The 17,251-nt window shown below is 38.7% G+C and overlaps 1 protein-coding gene across 1 annotated transcript; it reads left to right on the top strand.

The window, feature by feature from the left end:
• The first annotated feature begins 5,082 nt into the window (after positions 1-5,082).
• Positions 5,083-15,949, top strand: tcea2 (transcription elongation factor A (SII), 2). Its single transcript, XM_055166447.1, has 10 exons — positions 5,083-5,329; positions 6,329-6,391; positions 6,896-7,001; positions 7,783-7,876; positions 9,946-10,076; positions 11,111-11,168; positions 11,276-11,429; positions 11,579-11,725; positions 12,943-13,014; positions 15,643-15,949. The coding sequence occupies exons 1-10, from the start codon at positions 5,261-5,263 to the stop codon at positions 15,649-15,651; spliced, it is 903 nt and encodes a 300-aa protein (XP_055022422.1). The 5' UTR covers positions 5,083-5,260; the 3' UTR covers positions 15,652-15,949.
• The last annotated feature ends 1,302 nt before the right edge of the window (positions 15,950-17,251 follow it).

Below are 17,251 nucleotides of genomic sequence, written 5' to 3'. Positions count from 1 at the left end.
TATTAAGTTTGGCCCACGACTTAGTTACAGACTTAGACACTCCTGAGTTAGAGTAACAAAAGCCGGAATTAAGTTTGGCATCTATTTTCTCTGTCAATGCATAATTACATTGAAATTGGTTATTTAAAGCAACACTGGGTAACCTTCTGAAAGTGGCACATCACCTACATGACTCCATGCAATTGGAGAGTAAGAATCGTACGACAGCAGGTGCAGACTCTCTGCCAGGCCAAGCGAGAGTCAGGTTTGTGGAGATGCAAGTAGCTCACAGTAACGACATGTGTTTTTTTCTGTTTTGCAGTCCAAAAGGAAGAAAAAGCACGTTTTTAGCCTTTTTTTTTTTAACGTTTCATGTGAGGAAATCAGACTGTTAGTCAGAAGCCAGTTCTTGGTTCTGGATTTGACCATCCCTCAACTACTGCCAAGATAAACTGTCACGAGCAATGAGTGACCTCAGTGCATCGTCTGAGGACTCGTGTCAAAAAAAAAAACTAAACCAGATTTTACTCAGGGTTACCCAGTTGAAGTATCAATCTACACTGTGCATGTTTTGGATCAATACGTAACACCAGAGTATATCTAGCAGGAACCTTCTCAGAGATGGGGAGAACACGCAAACTCCACATCGAAAGGCCACATTTGGTCTAGAAATCAAGGCCTCAACCTTCTAACCAACTTACTGCCAACAATTCGCTCACAACACAATTTAACCTTCAGAAAATGTAATATACTTGTAATTTTTCTCTAGAAAGTCACTTACCCACACCTCATGGGACTTCTGATAACACCACAAGACTCATTTACCATCAGAGAGGCGGAAGACTGGAGGCGGGGCAACACAATACTTGGCCTGCTTTCTGAAGGAAGTTAGAATGGGTCCATCTATCCAATCAAGGGCCTTCATCCGGGCTGGGGTCAGACGATCTAGAGCGAGTGGAGCAGCTACTTCCTGGAGACCAAGGTAGACGCTAACTGCTAACGTCCTGTCTGAGAAGGTCCATAGACTGAGCGCGTAGGTGGGTAGGTGGAGAGGTTCTTCCTGGCGTCTTGGAGGAGGTGGGGGGAGGCCATGGATCAACAGAAGAGAGGACTTCCTGGTCCCTTGATGTGAGAGGCATCAAAGGAACGCTGGAGTTCTGAGCAGGTACGAACTTCCTGGATTCATCTGTTACGTGCTATGATGTCTGAGAAGGCTGAGAAAAAATTCAGATTTTGTCCAAAGTCACGTCGGGTTAAAGTATGTGAGGGTTACAGTTATATAAGTAGAAATATAGGCTCAGGGCTAATCAATACATCAATGAATCTCTTTTTTCTTTGTCTTGTATAGATTGATCACAATTTTTGAATCTAATTTAAAGGTTCGCATGTAGTTTTTCAGGTTGTTTTGTCTAGAATGTTCCAAAATATGGCATAAAATCTTTTCTATCTTCATGGAAATACGTGACACTACCAGGTTAAGCGGCAGGCCAGATTATTATTTTTTTGTTTTGTTTTTGTCAGACAGAGCATTTGTTTACCTGCTTTAGATGTTTCAGCTTCTTCCTGTAGCTTTTCTTCAGAAGTGTCACGTGATGGTAGTCTGATTCATCAGCCGGTTTCACTTTGTGGAAACAGTCTGACCTCACAGCAGTAGGATTCGTTCGCTCGACGGTAGACTGGTACTTTTTTTATGTAACCAATCGCTGCTATTTGGTCGTGACGTATGTAATGCGCCGCAAACGGAGCTAACTGGTATATTAAGCTTTTTCCAAATCCCATAGGAGGAAGGGCAATAACGTTTACCCTTGATAAAATTCACCAAACATTCTCTTTGTTCCGGCTTTAAATCCTCAATCTCGGGAATCGTTACCAACACATCCATCTCGACCGCTTTGTTTACTGTTTACTGTTACTGTACTACAACAGGGGTCTCCAACCTTTACCTCAGGAGCTGCCATTAGCTCTCCACCCGTTTACAAGTAGCTCGCCAAAGGATTTTTAAATTATACATATTGTGCTAAATAACTCAGATTTGATTAATTACCACTGTAAATGTGTTATTTTGAACTTTGTGCACTAATAAATGGATAATGGTTTAATATTTTATAGGCATTTCATTGTACAACATCTAACGCTTGCTCTCTTATACTGAATTGATTTCTTGCAACCGTTGATGCAAATGAGTAGCTTTCTGGCGTTTTCATTTTGTAAAGGTAGCTCACCACATGCAAAAGGTTGGAGATCTCTGGTTTACAACTTCCAGGGTTCTCGCAAACCGTTTAGTATATTCCAGTTCCTGACCTAGTCCCCGGAGAGAAATAAAATTGAGTGGAGGCACTAGTTGGCACCAGACTGGCTAACGTGATGGTGTAGTGAAGTGTCTTTGCTTGGTTTTGTTAGACAGCAGGGAAAGCTTACGCCCCCTCGTGTCTGACGCCTTCTTCAGTACCGCATCATCCTGTGTGTGTGATAAGGTGTATGCTCCCTCGTCACGATTAATGCTCCTTGGACCTTGTTTGCAGATCTCAGTGGCTCCCATGATCCAGCAATGGTGTCTATTGCTTTCAGTCCATGATGTGGTTTTGTGTCTTGCTGTTGTCAGACATGGTTTCGGTAATGTCCGGCAAAACCATGTAAGGCAGCCTACAAGACACGTCACTCCACCACGTGATGCTTCTGAGGACGGCTACAGGAAGTAGGCCAAACATGTAAAGCAGGTAAACACACGCTCCTGTCTAATTCTAAGTTTAAAGTTGAAGACAGAATGAAGAGGTCAGATCTGTAGTGGCGATCCTGTGTATGTCTTGCCTCAGGTCAAAACTATACGATTTGTAAATGATCACATTGTGTGAAATAAAATCTATATACCGCGGGTATCAAACATAAGGCCCGGGGGCCGTATTCAGCCCTCCAAGACCTTTAATGTGGCCCTCGGCTGATTTTCTACTAAAATATTTTAATTATATTTTCTATTGAAATATTAGTAATTTTCTGTGCCGTTGAGCATAGCAGCGTCTCCAGCGTCTCTGTGCGTGGCCCCTCCCACCAGAGCAGCACAAATGAAGACTTGTCTCTTTCCAAATGCTCTTAAAGGACGATCGTTTTGACTGTTGACTGTGACACCCTCATCAGAAAAATGTCAAAAATGAGAAAAGTGGATGCGGAGTGCAGGATTTTCCAAGAAAAATTGACTTATTCCTATTTGCACACAAGTTAATGTTAAAACATCGTGTTGAATTTGCATTTTTCTTAAAGTTTCAGGTTTTTCATGATATTATAAGACTTTGTAAAGAGTTCATCAATTAAAAAAATATTTCTGTAATAGATTTGCATTTCTCTGTACAAATATTTGAACTTATTGCTATTTTTGGGGTATATATGCCATGAGTTTTCTGATCCGGCCCATTTGGGATCAAAGTAGGTTGAATACAGCCCCCGGACCAAAATGAGTTTGACACCCCTGTTTTATACGCACTCAATTCAAGTAAGTCCATCTTCTTTATGGGGACTAAAATCAGGTCCCATGACACAAATCCTTCAACAACAACAACATGCTGCACTATGTAACTCTTCTGGTGGAGACCCGCTGGTTGTCTCCATGGGGATGTTTTTGCTTTGTAAAATTATCCCACAATATGTCCTTTAATGTATCTTGCATTTATTCAATTGCAGGTGTTTTTTATTGTTTATGAAATACCTTGAAAAACATGCATTTTTATGTGTGTGTGGTTGCCTCTCCACAGGTCTGACCTGTAACTTGGCCTGGTGACATCAACTCTTTATCTCTAAAGAGTTAAATAAATCACATCACCAGAAAACTTACATACAGTGCAGCTTTAAAGTTCAAACATGGGTTAAAATAGATTAAAGTTAGGTTAAAGTCAGAGTTTAGGTTGGTTAGGATCCATCTCCAGGAAATTAGCCAATGTAATGTCCCCAAATAGCATGAAACCTAATATAATATGCACTGGTCTGTGTTGGAATCGAACCACCAACCCTGTGGTTATAAGAAAACAATTGGCAGTTCAAATCCATCCAGTTCAGATGTTCAGACTTCAGTGCCAGTCCAGCCCTGACCTTGAACACTGGGGAGAATCTCCAGTTTTTGCTAACATATTAAAAAAAAAAAAGTAAAAATAAGACATTGCTTATTATGTTTAGAAAATTCATGTATTCTCAAGACCTTGCTCATATTTTGTTTAAAAAAAAGTGTAACTCAATCATGACGATGTTAATACACATAATGATGTAATTCTAATCCACAATAGCTTCCACAGTAACTGATAAACAAAAGTTAAAACTATATACTGCTTGTAATTATTCGTTTTTGTTTCATTTTATGTATTTTAATCATCGCGTGATTTCCTTGAAGTTGTGATTTCCTTTGGAAGCCCTGGTACACATGTGCGCTAGACTGCACTGTACTGCCATCGTGTGGACACTCACTAGAATTACACTTTAGTTTAACTTTCGATTGTTTTATTTACCTTTTTGTGGAATCCTTTGCTATAAATTACAAAATGATGTATCTCTTTTTAAGAATTATTATTGAGATTATTTGAGTTTTAACCTTGAATTGAATTTTAATTTATTCACAGTTTACTTTTGGAGGGAAAATGTGTGCATATTGTTAAGATAAGAAATATTTAGACTAATATAGCATGCTATATTTATGTGTTTTAATGTGTTTTTAAATGTTTTTATTATGTTTTATTTATGTTTTTATTAAGTAGTCCTTGTGATATTTAATTAAATTTGATTAAGTGCAACAATTTGTTACGCTCACACTTTTGACCTCTCATTTTTACTTATTCATAAGCTTGTTTTTTGATTTGCTTATTTATTTATTTTATTTTAATTTATTTATTTGTTTGTTATTTTTTATTATTTCTTTATTATTTTATTTTATTGTATTATTTATTATTTATTTTGTTATTGGTGCCTACAAAGTGTAAATTCATAAATTCTGTCAAGCCAGCCTGAACTCTAAACTAAAACTACATTCTTCTCGCTGCTGTTAAACATCTTTGCGTAAAACGTTTTGAAGACAAATGAGCTCGCAGTCTACAGAAGGTGACAATTTGGACCGTCACGTGACATTTCGGAACCACAACTCCCATGAGTCCACAGCGCGCACCATAACAAACACGAGCTGCGTGGAGAGCGCACGGTGCCACAGAGACAGCACACCGCGTAAAAGAGTCGACACAGCGGCGCGCACGGATCACTTTTCCCCCCAAATGCATGGAGCGAGTGCCGGCCACGGACCACTTCTACAACCATGGCTAAGGACGCGGAGGTGGAGCGCATCGCCAAAAAACTGGACAAGATGGTGCACAAGAAGAACACGGTGGGTGCGTCAGGGCGATCGACAAGCGCCAGCCGCTGCATCCCCCCAGAAAAGTGCACAAAAGGCGGTCAGGTGATGGGGCCAATGTGCGCGGAGAGAAAAAGAGGGTTCTGGAAAGGCGTGCACGCTTGGAGAGGTTGGGAAAAGGCGAAAGAAAAGCGTAAAAATGCAAAAATAGATGAGTTTTCTCGTAAAAGATTTGGAGTACGTGCCAATTTGACTCCCACACCTTGAGTTAATTATGTGTCATTGTGGCGTGCATGTGGCACTTTAGTTTTGCATTGGAAAACACGTTGCTATTTTTTATTTTCACTTATGTTTTAATTAAATGTTTAAAGCGATATGTCTGTATATTGGCTATTTATTTATTCATTTATTTTGCTGTTATATCCTAATTAATGAATTAAAGAAGGCTATTAGTCACCAATTAGAAATTCTACAATGAACATTTCTTTCTTCACTTGAATGTTGACAAAATGCTCTGTTAGTTATATTACGTCCATCATTATAATCTGAAAATTATTAGGATATTTTTTTAAATTTGGAAGCCTATTTTGTTTAGCTCAAAGTTTTTTTTTTTTTTTTTTTTTCCCCTTATTCTTCAGCCCAATGGTGTCTTGCGTATTTTTACATGTCAATTCAGTGATTTAAAATAATAATGTTAACTTAACACTTTATTTTTTAGAAGACTTACTAAATGCAATTCCAGTAGTCCTCTTGCTAGTTGTTTTTTTGTTGTTGTTGTTGTTGTTGTTTCTTCACTGGGAGTTACATTACACAGTGGAATTTTAATAATTTTCTCAATGCAGAAATAGAATTTCAATTAGACTATTTTAAATAATGACATTTTTACAATGCAAGATCTTGATACTGTTGCCAATTGTGAAAATCACGCTTTGAATGAAAGATAAACGTAAAACCTTTATTCGTTGTTTGTAATATAAATGGAAATATACCTTTTTAATTACAAAAATAATTGTAATAATTTTTGCCTGACAGGATGGAGCTCTGGATTTGCTGCAAGAACTGAAGAATATTAAGATGTCATTGGAGACACTGCAGGTAGAGTTTCTTCTACAGTTTAATAGCTGCAGTTTGATGCTTTAAGTGATTTATTTTTAATTTAGTTTTTTTTGCAGAGTGAAAAAGTATTCTGACATATCTCAGCTAACCACTACACTGGGAAGTGTCGTGTGTTACACACTCAGGAAGATAGAATGAGAAATTTGGCCTGTTAGAAAAAAAAAAAGAAAAGCCATTTAATACTGTGTTTGGAGTTCAACAGGGCTGTGTCATGGCTCCGTTGATATTTCTCCATAATAGAGCCCAGTCAAATGGTGTCATTTTAAATCAAATCAAATTTTAAATCAAATCAAATACTAGCTAACAGACATGGAGGTAAAAGTGTTTGCAAAAAATATATGTAGAAAAAAATATATTTTAAAAAAAAACAACAAACAATATTGTTTATGATTGATCTAGGTGTTCCACAAGGTCCAACAGGCTCCTCTCTTTGTTTCCTTACACACTCACTGGTTTACACAGTTCTGTTTGTTGTTCTTGCAGTCTACGAGAGTGGGGATGTCCGTGAACGCCGTGAGGAAGCTGAGCTCAGATGAAGAGGTCCAGACTTTGGCCAAAGGTCTCATCAAATCCTGGAAGAAACTGATCGGTATGTTGACTTGATAATGGCTCTTCTTGCTAAGCATTGAGAAACGCAGCAGTGTAAACAAGTTCACACCAGAATACAAGATTATTTCTGTGTAGTTGATATTACTATGGAAAATAGGATGAGCATGATTAGTTGCCTATTTGATAATTGATTGTTAAGCATTTTGTCCATCATGTTCGTTTTTAATCGACAAACCAAATGTAGGTTGCTATGCGTTGTGTAAGGAGACAAGGCTGCGTCTGACAGCATAAACACTGGAGTTGAAGCCTCACAGTCTCACGTCAGTGAGTGCGTTTACATTATGTTATAATCGGGTTTTTTGAGTATCCCGGTTTCGTCATGGTGCATGTAACACAGTATCCTGGTTAATGCAACATAAAGTTGAGTGTACATGCGTCCACATTTCTATTTATTTCTTGGTACATATTTTTACAGTGCATTGTGTAACTTTTCTGGTGGAGGGTCCACCAAATGCTTGGTATTGCTTTGTCTGAAATGTTTCACAGTATAGCATTAAACCTTTCTATCTACATAGAGACCGAACCAGACCCAAGTTACAGGTCAGATCTGTGGAGAGGTGACCCTGCTCACAGTCACAGTGTCTGTTTTTCTGGTATTTTTGAGCAATAAATTCATCTGTAACTGGAAAAAATGTAAGGTACATCTGTTTAATGCCATAGTGTGGAACATTTTAGGCAGATTGTATTTTGGCATTAAATTATTTGAGATTTGGAAAGAATGTATTTTGGGTTATTCATGTCTGTTTCAATATTTCCTTTAGACGGTGCAGAGAAAAAGTCTGAGGAAAAAGAGATGAAGCCAGAGCCCCTGGTGAGGTCTTCATCCACCTGCAAAGACTCGGGCCACGAGAAGAGGTTTGAACAAACACGAACTTCAAGCGCAGTGACGGGTTTTCATGTTTTTCTAATTATGGCTTGGTTGGGTGGGATAAAACCCGCGTTGAGTATTTATTATAGTTTTACATCGATTAAGTTGCAGTTTGTGGAAAAAATGTTAAGTTGAAAAGTGCGAAAATACAGGAAGTAGCGGTGAGTTCTAAAACTAAATCCCTCTCTAACACGGAATCCACGGAAACGGAAAATCCAAGAACAATCTAGGAGCAAGGAGCACATTTTTATGACAGTTAAATTTTACAAAATAAAGGCGTGTCATATATTTTGTGTAATTTAGACTCATTTTGGCCCTCGTTAACATTATGGTTGCCAGGTAACTGTTACCAAATGACCTCTAAGTGTGTCATATCTGCTGCCCATGTCCAACCAGCAAGTGAAATTGGAAAACTAGGTCCTATATTTCCCTAAATTGACTCCTGTAAGATTTTAGTCCTGCTATAATGCTATTGCCTCATCAAAAACATATCTGGAGTTGTGTTTAGTTTTATTCACATGTCTGAGTAATCCTTATTAGGCCCTGTTTACACATACATGGTTACCTTCGTTTGTACCCATCTTTTACACGCATACGACAAATTCACCTCTGGAAAACAAATATTTCTAAAAACTCCGACTAGAATGGAGATTTTGGAAAACTACGGTTTGGTGTTTGCATGTAAAGTCAGATAAACAGTGTTGGGAGCTGACGCGCCGAAAAGTGCGACCAGTGTTTTTACCTTTTGCTCTGATGATGATGAAGCATTCAGAGCAGCAGTCGCATTTCTTCTGGTGCAAACACTTTTCATGTGTTGCTGATGTTTCATATCCATGACCAGAGACCAGTGAGGCTCGGAGGTCAGCAATTTTGCCACTTCTTTAACAGATCTGTGGAGAGGCGAGCCCGCTCAGTAATGCACGTTTTTCAAGGTATTTTTGAGCACCGTATTTTCCGGGCTCTAGAGCGCGCTCTTAAGACTCTAACCCCATCAAAAAATGGCCGCGCGCTCCACAATCCAGAGCGCCCTATACACGAATCCACTTGGGTGTCCCAGCATGACTTCAGTAAATTACAAAGCCGCAGCACCCACAGCACACGCAAACACACACGGAGCAGACAGCGACCGCGCAGCGAAAAACACCCGCAGCCACACTCATCACTCCACACCAACGAGGAACAGAACGGAGGAACGAACCAAAAAAGCGAGTGCAATGTGCCACTTCTAGACACAACTGAACAACTGAGTCACTGCGAACACGCGACAAACGAACAGTCCCACTGACCCATCCAACTGTTGTGTTAAAGTCCGGTGCAGTTTATTTGTGAAAAAAGTATGAAAATAGACCATTTAATGACAGTGCAGAAAATACGGTAATACTTACAACTGTAATGAAATAAACGCTACAGGTTTGAATCTAATCCAGGCGCCGCCCAGAGGCTTGGTGTAGTTTTGACGGCGCTCGATGGTGTATTTATGCGGGTTGATGTAAACGAAAACTTTTTTGGAAACTATGCCGTGTGCACGATGTTATTTTGGAAAACGGAGGGAGGGAAATATTCGTTTCTCAACATTACAAATCCAGCTACATGTAAGTCTTAGGCTGTCTACTTATCAAAAGCTGAAAAATGCTCTGTTCCACCTTGTGAGGTCCTGTAGTGATAGTTTTCAAGTTAACGGGTACCTTTTATCTTTTTTCAGTAGCGATTGGCAATTCCAGGGCTTAAATTATCCAAATGATTCTAGCGAAGGTGTATAGAGTTTAAAAATGCAGTGGAGCTCTTCCTTGTAAGGTGGAACAAAGTGTTTTCACTTTGTAAGAGAAAGACTAAAAATGCATTATTTGTGTGTTTAAACCTGTGTGAATGAAACAAAACACAACTCCAGGTCTGTTTGTGATGAGGAGACAACATTATAACAGAAATTGTGTAATATGGGCCCTTTAAATATACTAGTGTTTGTTGTCTGTCTCTAATCTCTCATTTGTACTTTGAACTTAATTCATATTCACAGTCGTGTACATTAGAATAGTTTTAACTTTTCTCTTTTCCCCAGTCATAAAGCTGAGGAACCCCAGACGCCCTCCGCCTCCTCTCGTATGACCTCGTTCCCCCCGGCCCCGGTCACCTCCGACAGCGTCCGCAACAAGTGTCGAGAGCTGCTGGTGTCTGCGCTCCAGACTGACGGTCAGCAAACAGAAAACAGAACCTTCTGTGTTTCAGTTTCCTGTTATAGGCGGCATTTTGAAAACTTTATAGATGTATATAGATCTGTTTTAAACTGTTACTTGCCATGGTCATTTTGAGTCAATAATTTTATCATATTTAAAAGTGCACTCTGACTTTTTGGTTGGGGGTCAGTCACCTGCTTGTTTCTATAGATATGTCACTGCTTTGTCTTGACTGTTCCACAGTGTGACATTAAACAGCTCTGCCTTACGTGTATTCAATTACAGGTGGTTTTACAGCTCAAAAACATCTAGAAAAAACAATCCACAGATCTGACCTATGATTTGGTCTGGTTTGATCTCCATGCAGATAAAGGTTTAATGCCGTACTGTGAAGTATTCCGGACAAAGCAATAACATCTTCTTAACATTTGACAGAGCCTCCACCAGAAAAGTTACACGATGCACCATTAAGTTAAGATTTCATTCATAAAGCACTTTTTAAATAAATCCAGAACCTTGAAATTTTAGGAGAAGAAATATGACAGTATTTAACGAAAACGTTTGATGTTACAGAAACAAATGCAACAGTTGAACAGGAATGTTTTTTATTTATTTATTTATTTAATTGGGACAGTACATATTAGTGGACACACGTGACACAACATGAATCTGAACACACTGTATTATAGTTGAGGGATAATTTCCATCTCACCACCCCAGAGGGACACAGGCCTCTCTAAAGATGCACTATAATTTTTGCCGGTGAGGGTTTGGCACCTGCTTGTCTCTATGGAGACGTTAATGCTTTGTCTGTAATGTTCTACTGCCTAATATTACAAATATGTATCTATTATTCAAGGTATTTTTATTACTATCATTATGGAAATATGTTTAATGCAACAGGGAATTCCAGGAATGGCGATAATCTCTCTACAGAAATAACAAAGTCCACTAGAAAAGTTACATAGTGTACCTTTAAATAGAAAATAATAAGAAGAACATACAGTACTACTGATGGAGCACTTCCTAATGATTGTGAATGTACTTCAGGAGACTACAAGTCGTATGGAGTTGACTGTGCGCATCTCGCTGCACAAATTGAAGACCATATCCTTTGACTGTCGCATATGTTAGAGAATGTTTTGGTGAGGGACAGAATTACTAAACGCAGACATCACAAAAATATGCAGATTAGTCCGTAACCCAGCCCTCACAGATCTACCAGGAGTTTAAGTCCACAGACACGAAGTACAAAAGCCGCCTCCGGAGCCGGATCTCCAACCTGAAGGACCAGAAGAACCCGGACCTGCGGCGGAACGTGCTGTGTGGACACATCGGGCCCCAGCGCATCGCCAGCATGAGCGCAGAGGTCAGAGACAGAACCACTCTCTAAACCGAGTAAAGATCATTGTGGTTTATGTGACGGCTTGTGCAGCAATCCTGGACAAACAATTAGTCAAAATTTATATATACACACATTTTTAAGACCAAAATAATCTAAAAATGTGTTGTTTTCAGGAGATGGCCAGTGCTGAGCTGAAGCAGATGCGTGAGACTCTGACTAAAGAGTCTATCCGGGAGCACCAGCTGTCCAGAGTGGGCGGGACTGAGACTGACATGTTTGTGTGCAGCAAGTGTAAGGGCAATAACTGCACTTATAATCAGGTAATACTCCTGTACCACTACTGCACCTACAACCAAGTAATATACTAACATACTATAATACTATAACTGTAACTACAAGCAGCTAAAACCACCAATGTGTACAACTATAGAGCGAGGCACACACATATAGGTACTTTACATCGACATACTTACTGTACTGGCCCATGTACAGTACAGTCGTCCCTCACTATAATGCGGTTTAACCTTTCGAGGCCTTGCTGTTTCGCAGCTATTTTTTTGTGCAATTTTGCATGCTTTATGCTTGTATGAACATGCATTGTGTTCCTCCCACTGCATTCTGATCAGATGAGGGACTGTAGATCACTTGCCAATCAATCTCCTCCGTGCCGTGTCTCCTGTACAGTACAGATGCGTTCAGCCAAATTTACATAAATGTTCGATCTCTAGCAGTGTGATTCTGAAGTGCTGTATGTTTGCAAGTTTTCTCCCCGACAAAAACCCACAATGTCAACAAAACATTCTGCACCAACAAAGGCTTCTGTGGTCGCACCCAAAAGGCAGAGGAAGATGCAAACCATCGCACAAAAAGTTGGACTTCTGGACACGCTGAAAGAAGCTCCATTACGGAATAAATTAATCTTCGGTTTGTTACATAAAGGAGGAGGAAAATAACAAAAGGACGACAGCGGCAATAAGTTTTAAGATGAATGCAAAAAGGGTTGTAAGTGTCCAGTCTGAGAAAAGTGTATAAAGTGTGTGGTGAGGGGTCTTACAGCCTTTAAACACATAATAATTGACTGACTACTTCGTGGATTTCACCTACTGCGGGTTATAAACGAGGGACCACTGTATTATTACACATAGGCCATGGGCTGACACTTATTTATCCTGGAGGAGAGCCTCTTCCTGCTTGTTGTTCTTTTGGCTCTAATCTTCCACAGTATGACCAATACTGTGCACTCTTTGAGCCACACAAGGGGGGGCTGGGTAGTTTCTCAGAGTAAATAGGGACTGAGGAATAGCAGGAGTCTAGTTCTTGATTACTTCGTGTGCAAAAACGCCCTAATGTTTGTGTTAGTCATTTAGCAGGATGTTGTGTTCAAACTGATTGAACAATTTCAAGTCAAATACAGTTTTGCTCTGTCCCAACCTAAATAATACATCTTTTATTGTGTAATGCATAACAGCTGTAAATACAAGTGGTTAGTTTGCTTTAACTGAATCAGTATTAAACGCGCTCTGTGCTCGTGTCCCAGGTGCAGACTCGCAGCGCGGATGAGCCCATGACCACATTTGTCGTGTGCAACAACTGTGGCCACAGATGGAAGGTAAACTGTACAAACTGTACATGCACACACAAACACAACACAGGAACACAGGAGACATGGAGAAATATGGTTTATTGGACTGGCTTCAATGTACAATAAGGTTTTGTAGATGATTACCTTATTTTCCACACTGTAAGGCACATTGAATGGTCTATTTTCGAACTTTTTTCACAAATAAGCCACACTGGACTTTAAACAAAACACAACAGTTTGATGAGTCAGTGGGACTTTGTTTGGCGCGTTCACAGTGACTCTGGGCTTTGTTCAGTTGTGGCGTGTAGGGAGGGTGCTGTCTGTCGCTGGATTGTTGGCGTGTTTGCAGTGACTCAGTTGTTCAATTGTGTCTAGAAGTGGCACAATGCACTCGCTTTTTCCTCCGTTCCGTTCCTCGTCCACGTGGAGTGATGAGTGTGGCTGTGGGTGTTTTTCGCTGTGCGGTCGCTGTCTGCTCCGTGTGTGTTTGCGTGCGCTGCGTGTGGTGCGGTTTTGTAGTTTGCAGAAGTGGATTCGTGTATAGGGCGCTCTGGATTGCGGGGCGCGCAGTCATTTTTTGATGGGGTTGGAGGCTTATGAGTGCGGAAAATACGGTACAAATAGACAGAAAGGGAAGTTCAACTTTTTAACCATTTCATTGTATTGCTTTTTTTTTTTTTTTAATTGATATTTTCAATTTCAACATTGTCTATTCGTGCAAAAATATAACAAAAACATGATATCAGATTCATAGTGTAAATTATGTAACAGGGATTTTTATGAATGAACGGCAAATATCGAATGTAGTATTGCAGTTGCAGACATTGCCCACAAGAGGGTAGCAGAGACTGTCCGTAACAGTGCTTAATGCTCAGTCTAAAGCCTGTAGTGAAATAATAGTCCAATATTTACAGAGCAATTGACCATAAACTATGGCAAAACCACAGGATTTTGCCATTGAATTCTTACCTAATCTCTCATCTCTATTTAAAACGTTGGACTCTGTAGTTTGAAAGTGAAAACATCCAGCCAGACTGAGTTGAAACAGCTTTTGCGCGTGGCTTCTGTTGTTTAACCTTCTTAAGCCCCTCCCTCTCCCACACGCACGATCAGCTGTCCTTTCCTAGCCCCGCCCCCTCACCGTTAATTTCCTCTTGACTCTGGGTCAAGGTGAGGAGACCAATTTAAGTGTTTGTGTTACCTGCAACAAGGCGCTCACGCTGCAAACCTGACTAAAGCTGTTTGGATCGTGACCTTAAATTACTGTTGATATGTAAATGTGTCGGCCTTTTGTCATAGTGTTTTTTTCTTCGTATTCAAACATACTGGAGTTTGTTTCATTCACATGTTAAAGTAAAATATTTATAGTCAGGTCTGATCAAAACTCTGTTGTACATTGCTCTGTTTTTCAAAGGCTAATTATGATCATTTCAGTGTTCAAATTGCCTTTACTAAGATACTTGCATATATGCTTTTTTTTTTTTTTTTTTTCAGGAGTGATGCTGATACTTAAGAATTGATAAGCTCTGCCAAAAGTCAAGAGTTTTTTTTGTTTTTATTTTAAATTTACATTGTAGATTGAAGGCGTACGAACAACCATATCTGAATGCAGCAAACAGAAAAAATTAAACTCAAAATAAACTCAACACCTCTTTGAGATTTAAAAGTAAATAAAAAAATTAAATAGTTGTTGTTTTTTTGCTTCATAAATCCATATATGTTGCATCCTGTATTTGATGTCTTCTGTGAGTATATAAAATGTTGAAAAAAGAAAACAAAGAAAAAACACTGAATGAGAAGGCGCTACTGTGTATTGATCGATTTTAAATTCCTACAAACTCTGTCTATACCAGACATGTCAGACTCAGGCCCAGGGGCCAAATTTGGCCCTCAATATAATTCGGTTTGGCCCGCGAGATCATATCAAATATGTATTAGAGCTGCCCGCCAGCTACAGACAGGCTATACACACATTATAAAATAATATTTTAAATAAATATTCTGCTTGTTCTGGATTCAATGTTTAAGAATAAACTATTAAGCATTTATTTTAATAAGAAAAGGTTTAACATTACATATCTCGAACAAAAAGAAAACATGCAGATGCTGAAATTTTTCAATAAATATTTAGTTTGGCCCACGACTTAGTCCCAGTTTTTAATTTTGGGCCTCTGTAAATACGAGTTTGACACTCCTGGTCTGTACGTGCATTGCATGATAGAAAGGGAATACAATGGAATTATGATAATGATTAATATTGTTATTAATTATATTAATAATACATTATATTTCAGATGTCCACAACAGTCTTTACAATAGACACTGTAACCACATCACATAAATGTCAACTCAAACTAAATATTGACCTATGCTGAAGACTGAAGGCTAACGGCTCATATCGTCCCTCTTTATATATTTTTGTATATTTTCATAGTGTTGATTTAAATCACAATATTCTCATGACATATTATAATTTTATACCAAAATTAATTGATAAATAATGTATTATTGTATCAAGGTTTTGTTACCAAATTAACTTAATTACAGACATCCTTCCATCCTGGCCTAGCCCAGTTAAGTTAGTCCATCAATAAATGACTCTGTAATCATCCCAATCGTCCATCATCCCATCATATTTTTTGTCTTGTTTTGCAGTTCTGTTGAAAAACCCCAAATATCTTTTCCGCCGAAGATGAAGTGAACTGACATGGACGAAAAACGACAAAAGATTTGTTTATTTTTTTCTTTTTGTATAATTTCACATTATTAAATTATGACGATGTAATATATTAAGAAAAATGTGCCAGTTCTGTTTCTTTAGTATGAAGCACTTAGGTTAATTTTGATGTACATAATGATAAAAAGAAACACAATAAATTGTACTGAGGCCTTGTGAAAACGGTGCCTTTCTTTGACAAACTTTGATGCCACATATTTCGCATTTTCTATTAAATTTGCTCTTGGATTAAAACATTTGAGTGATTTTTGTGTGAAAAAACAACACAGAATGAAGTTAAAGACGTAATATGTAACTTTTCCGGTTGAGGGGACCTGCTTGTCTCCATGGAGATGCAATTGGTTTGCCTAGATTGTTTCACAGTATGGCATTAAACGTATCAATCTCCATGGAAACAAGCGGTTACTCCACAAGACACTTAGGTTATAAGTGAGATCTGTGGAGAGGCGACCTTGCTCACAGTCAGAATGTTTAGCTTTTGGGGATTTTTCAGTTTTTTTAAGGCAATTTTTAGCAGAGAAAAGACCTGCTGTAATAGAATAAATGATTGACCGTTTAATGCCATACTGTGGAACATTTTAGCATTACAAACACTTTGCGGACGCTCAAAAAATTTACATAATGTGTGTTTAAAGGTGCATTGTGTAACTTTTCTGGTGGAGGGTCCATGAAATGCTTTTCTCCAGTGACGTTATTGCTTTGTCTGGAATGTTTCACAGTATGGCATTAAACCTTTCTATCTTCATGGAAATTAAACCAGACCAAGTTACAGGTCAGAGCTATGGAGAGGCGACCCCGCTCACATCAGAATGTTTGTTTTTCTAATGTTTTTGATCTATAAAACCACCTGTAATTGAATAAATCTAAGATCTGACTGACTCCCAACCTAAAAGTTACACAGTGCACCTTTTAAGTTGAATATTTTGAAAACTCCTATACAAAATCTAATATTTCAGATGTAGTTTTGTTCATGTTTTTCCCTGTACAGATATGTCAGAGCAGATCCAGAGGTGCAGGTGGCTGGAGAGGGGCTGAGCTGGAGAAAGATCTGTGTTTGTTGTGGAAACAGAGTTGAACTGTTCACTTCACCACAGCTGAAGACAGAAGAGCCACTACACAGAGTACTACAATACACTACTCCAACGTGATGTATGTATTGGCTAGTGGTATTTCAATATAAATGTGTATAAGGAGAAAAAAAATGAGTATAGGATTATAGCATTATATCTTGCATTTATTAAATCTCAGGTTGCTGTTAATCCGTGTATCATTCGTTGATTTGTTTTTCAAAATAAAACCAAAAATAAGAAAACGAAGAAACTATTTTCTTTATTTGTCTCCAAAACCAGAATGAAAAAAAAACCCAAACCCTGATGATAATGAGTTTCATTTTTTGTTTTTAAATGAATAATGAAAAAAACAGATAACTGCTGTTTCCATCACTTAAAATGCATTGCCAAACCAGGACTAAACCAGGACTAAACCAGGACTAAACCAGGACTAAACCAGGACTAAACCAGGACTAAA

This window comes from Boleophthalmus pectinirostris, unplaced genomic scaffold (genome assembly GCF_026225935.1).
Source record: "Boleophthalmus pectinirostris isolate CB_2022bp ecotype Guang Dong unplaced genomic scaffold, ASM2622593v1 HiC_scaffold_8, whole genome shotgun sequence".
Taxonomy (NCBI): Eukaryota; Metazoa; Chordata; class Actinopteri; order Gobiiformes; family Gobiidae; genus Boleophthalmus; species Boleophthalmus pectinirostris.
This window is presented reverse-complemented; position numbering and strand designations above follow the sequence as displayed.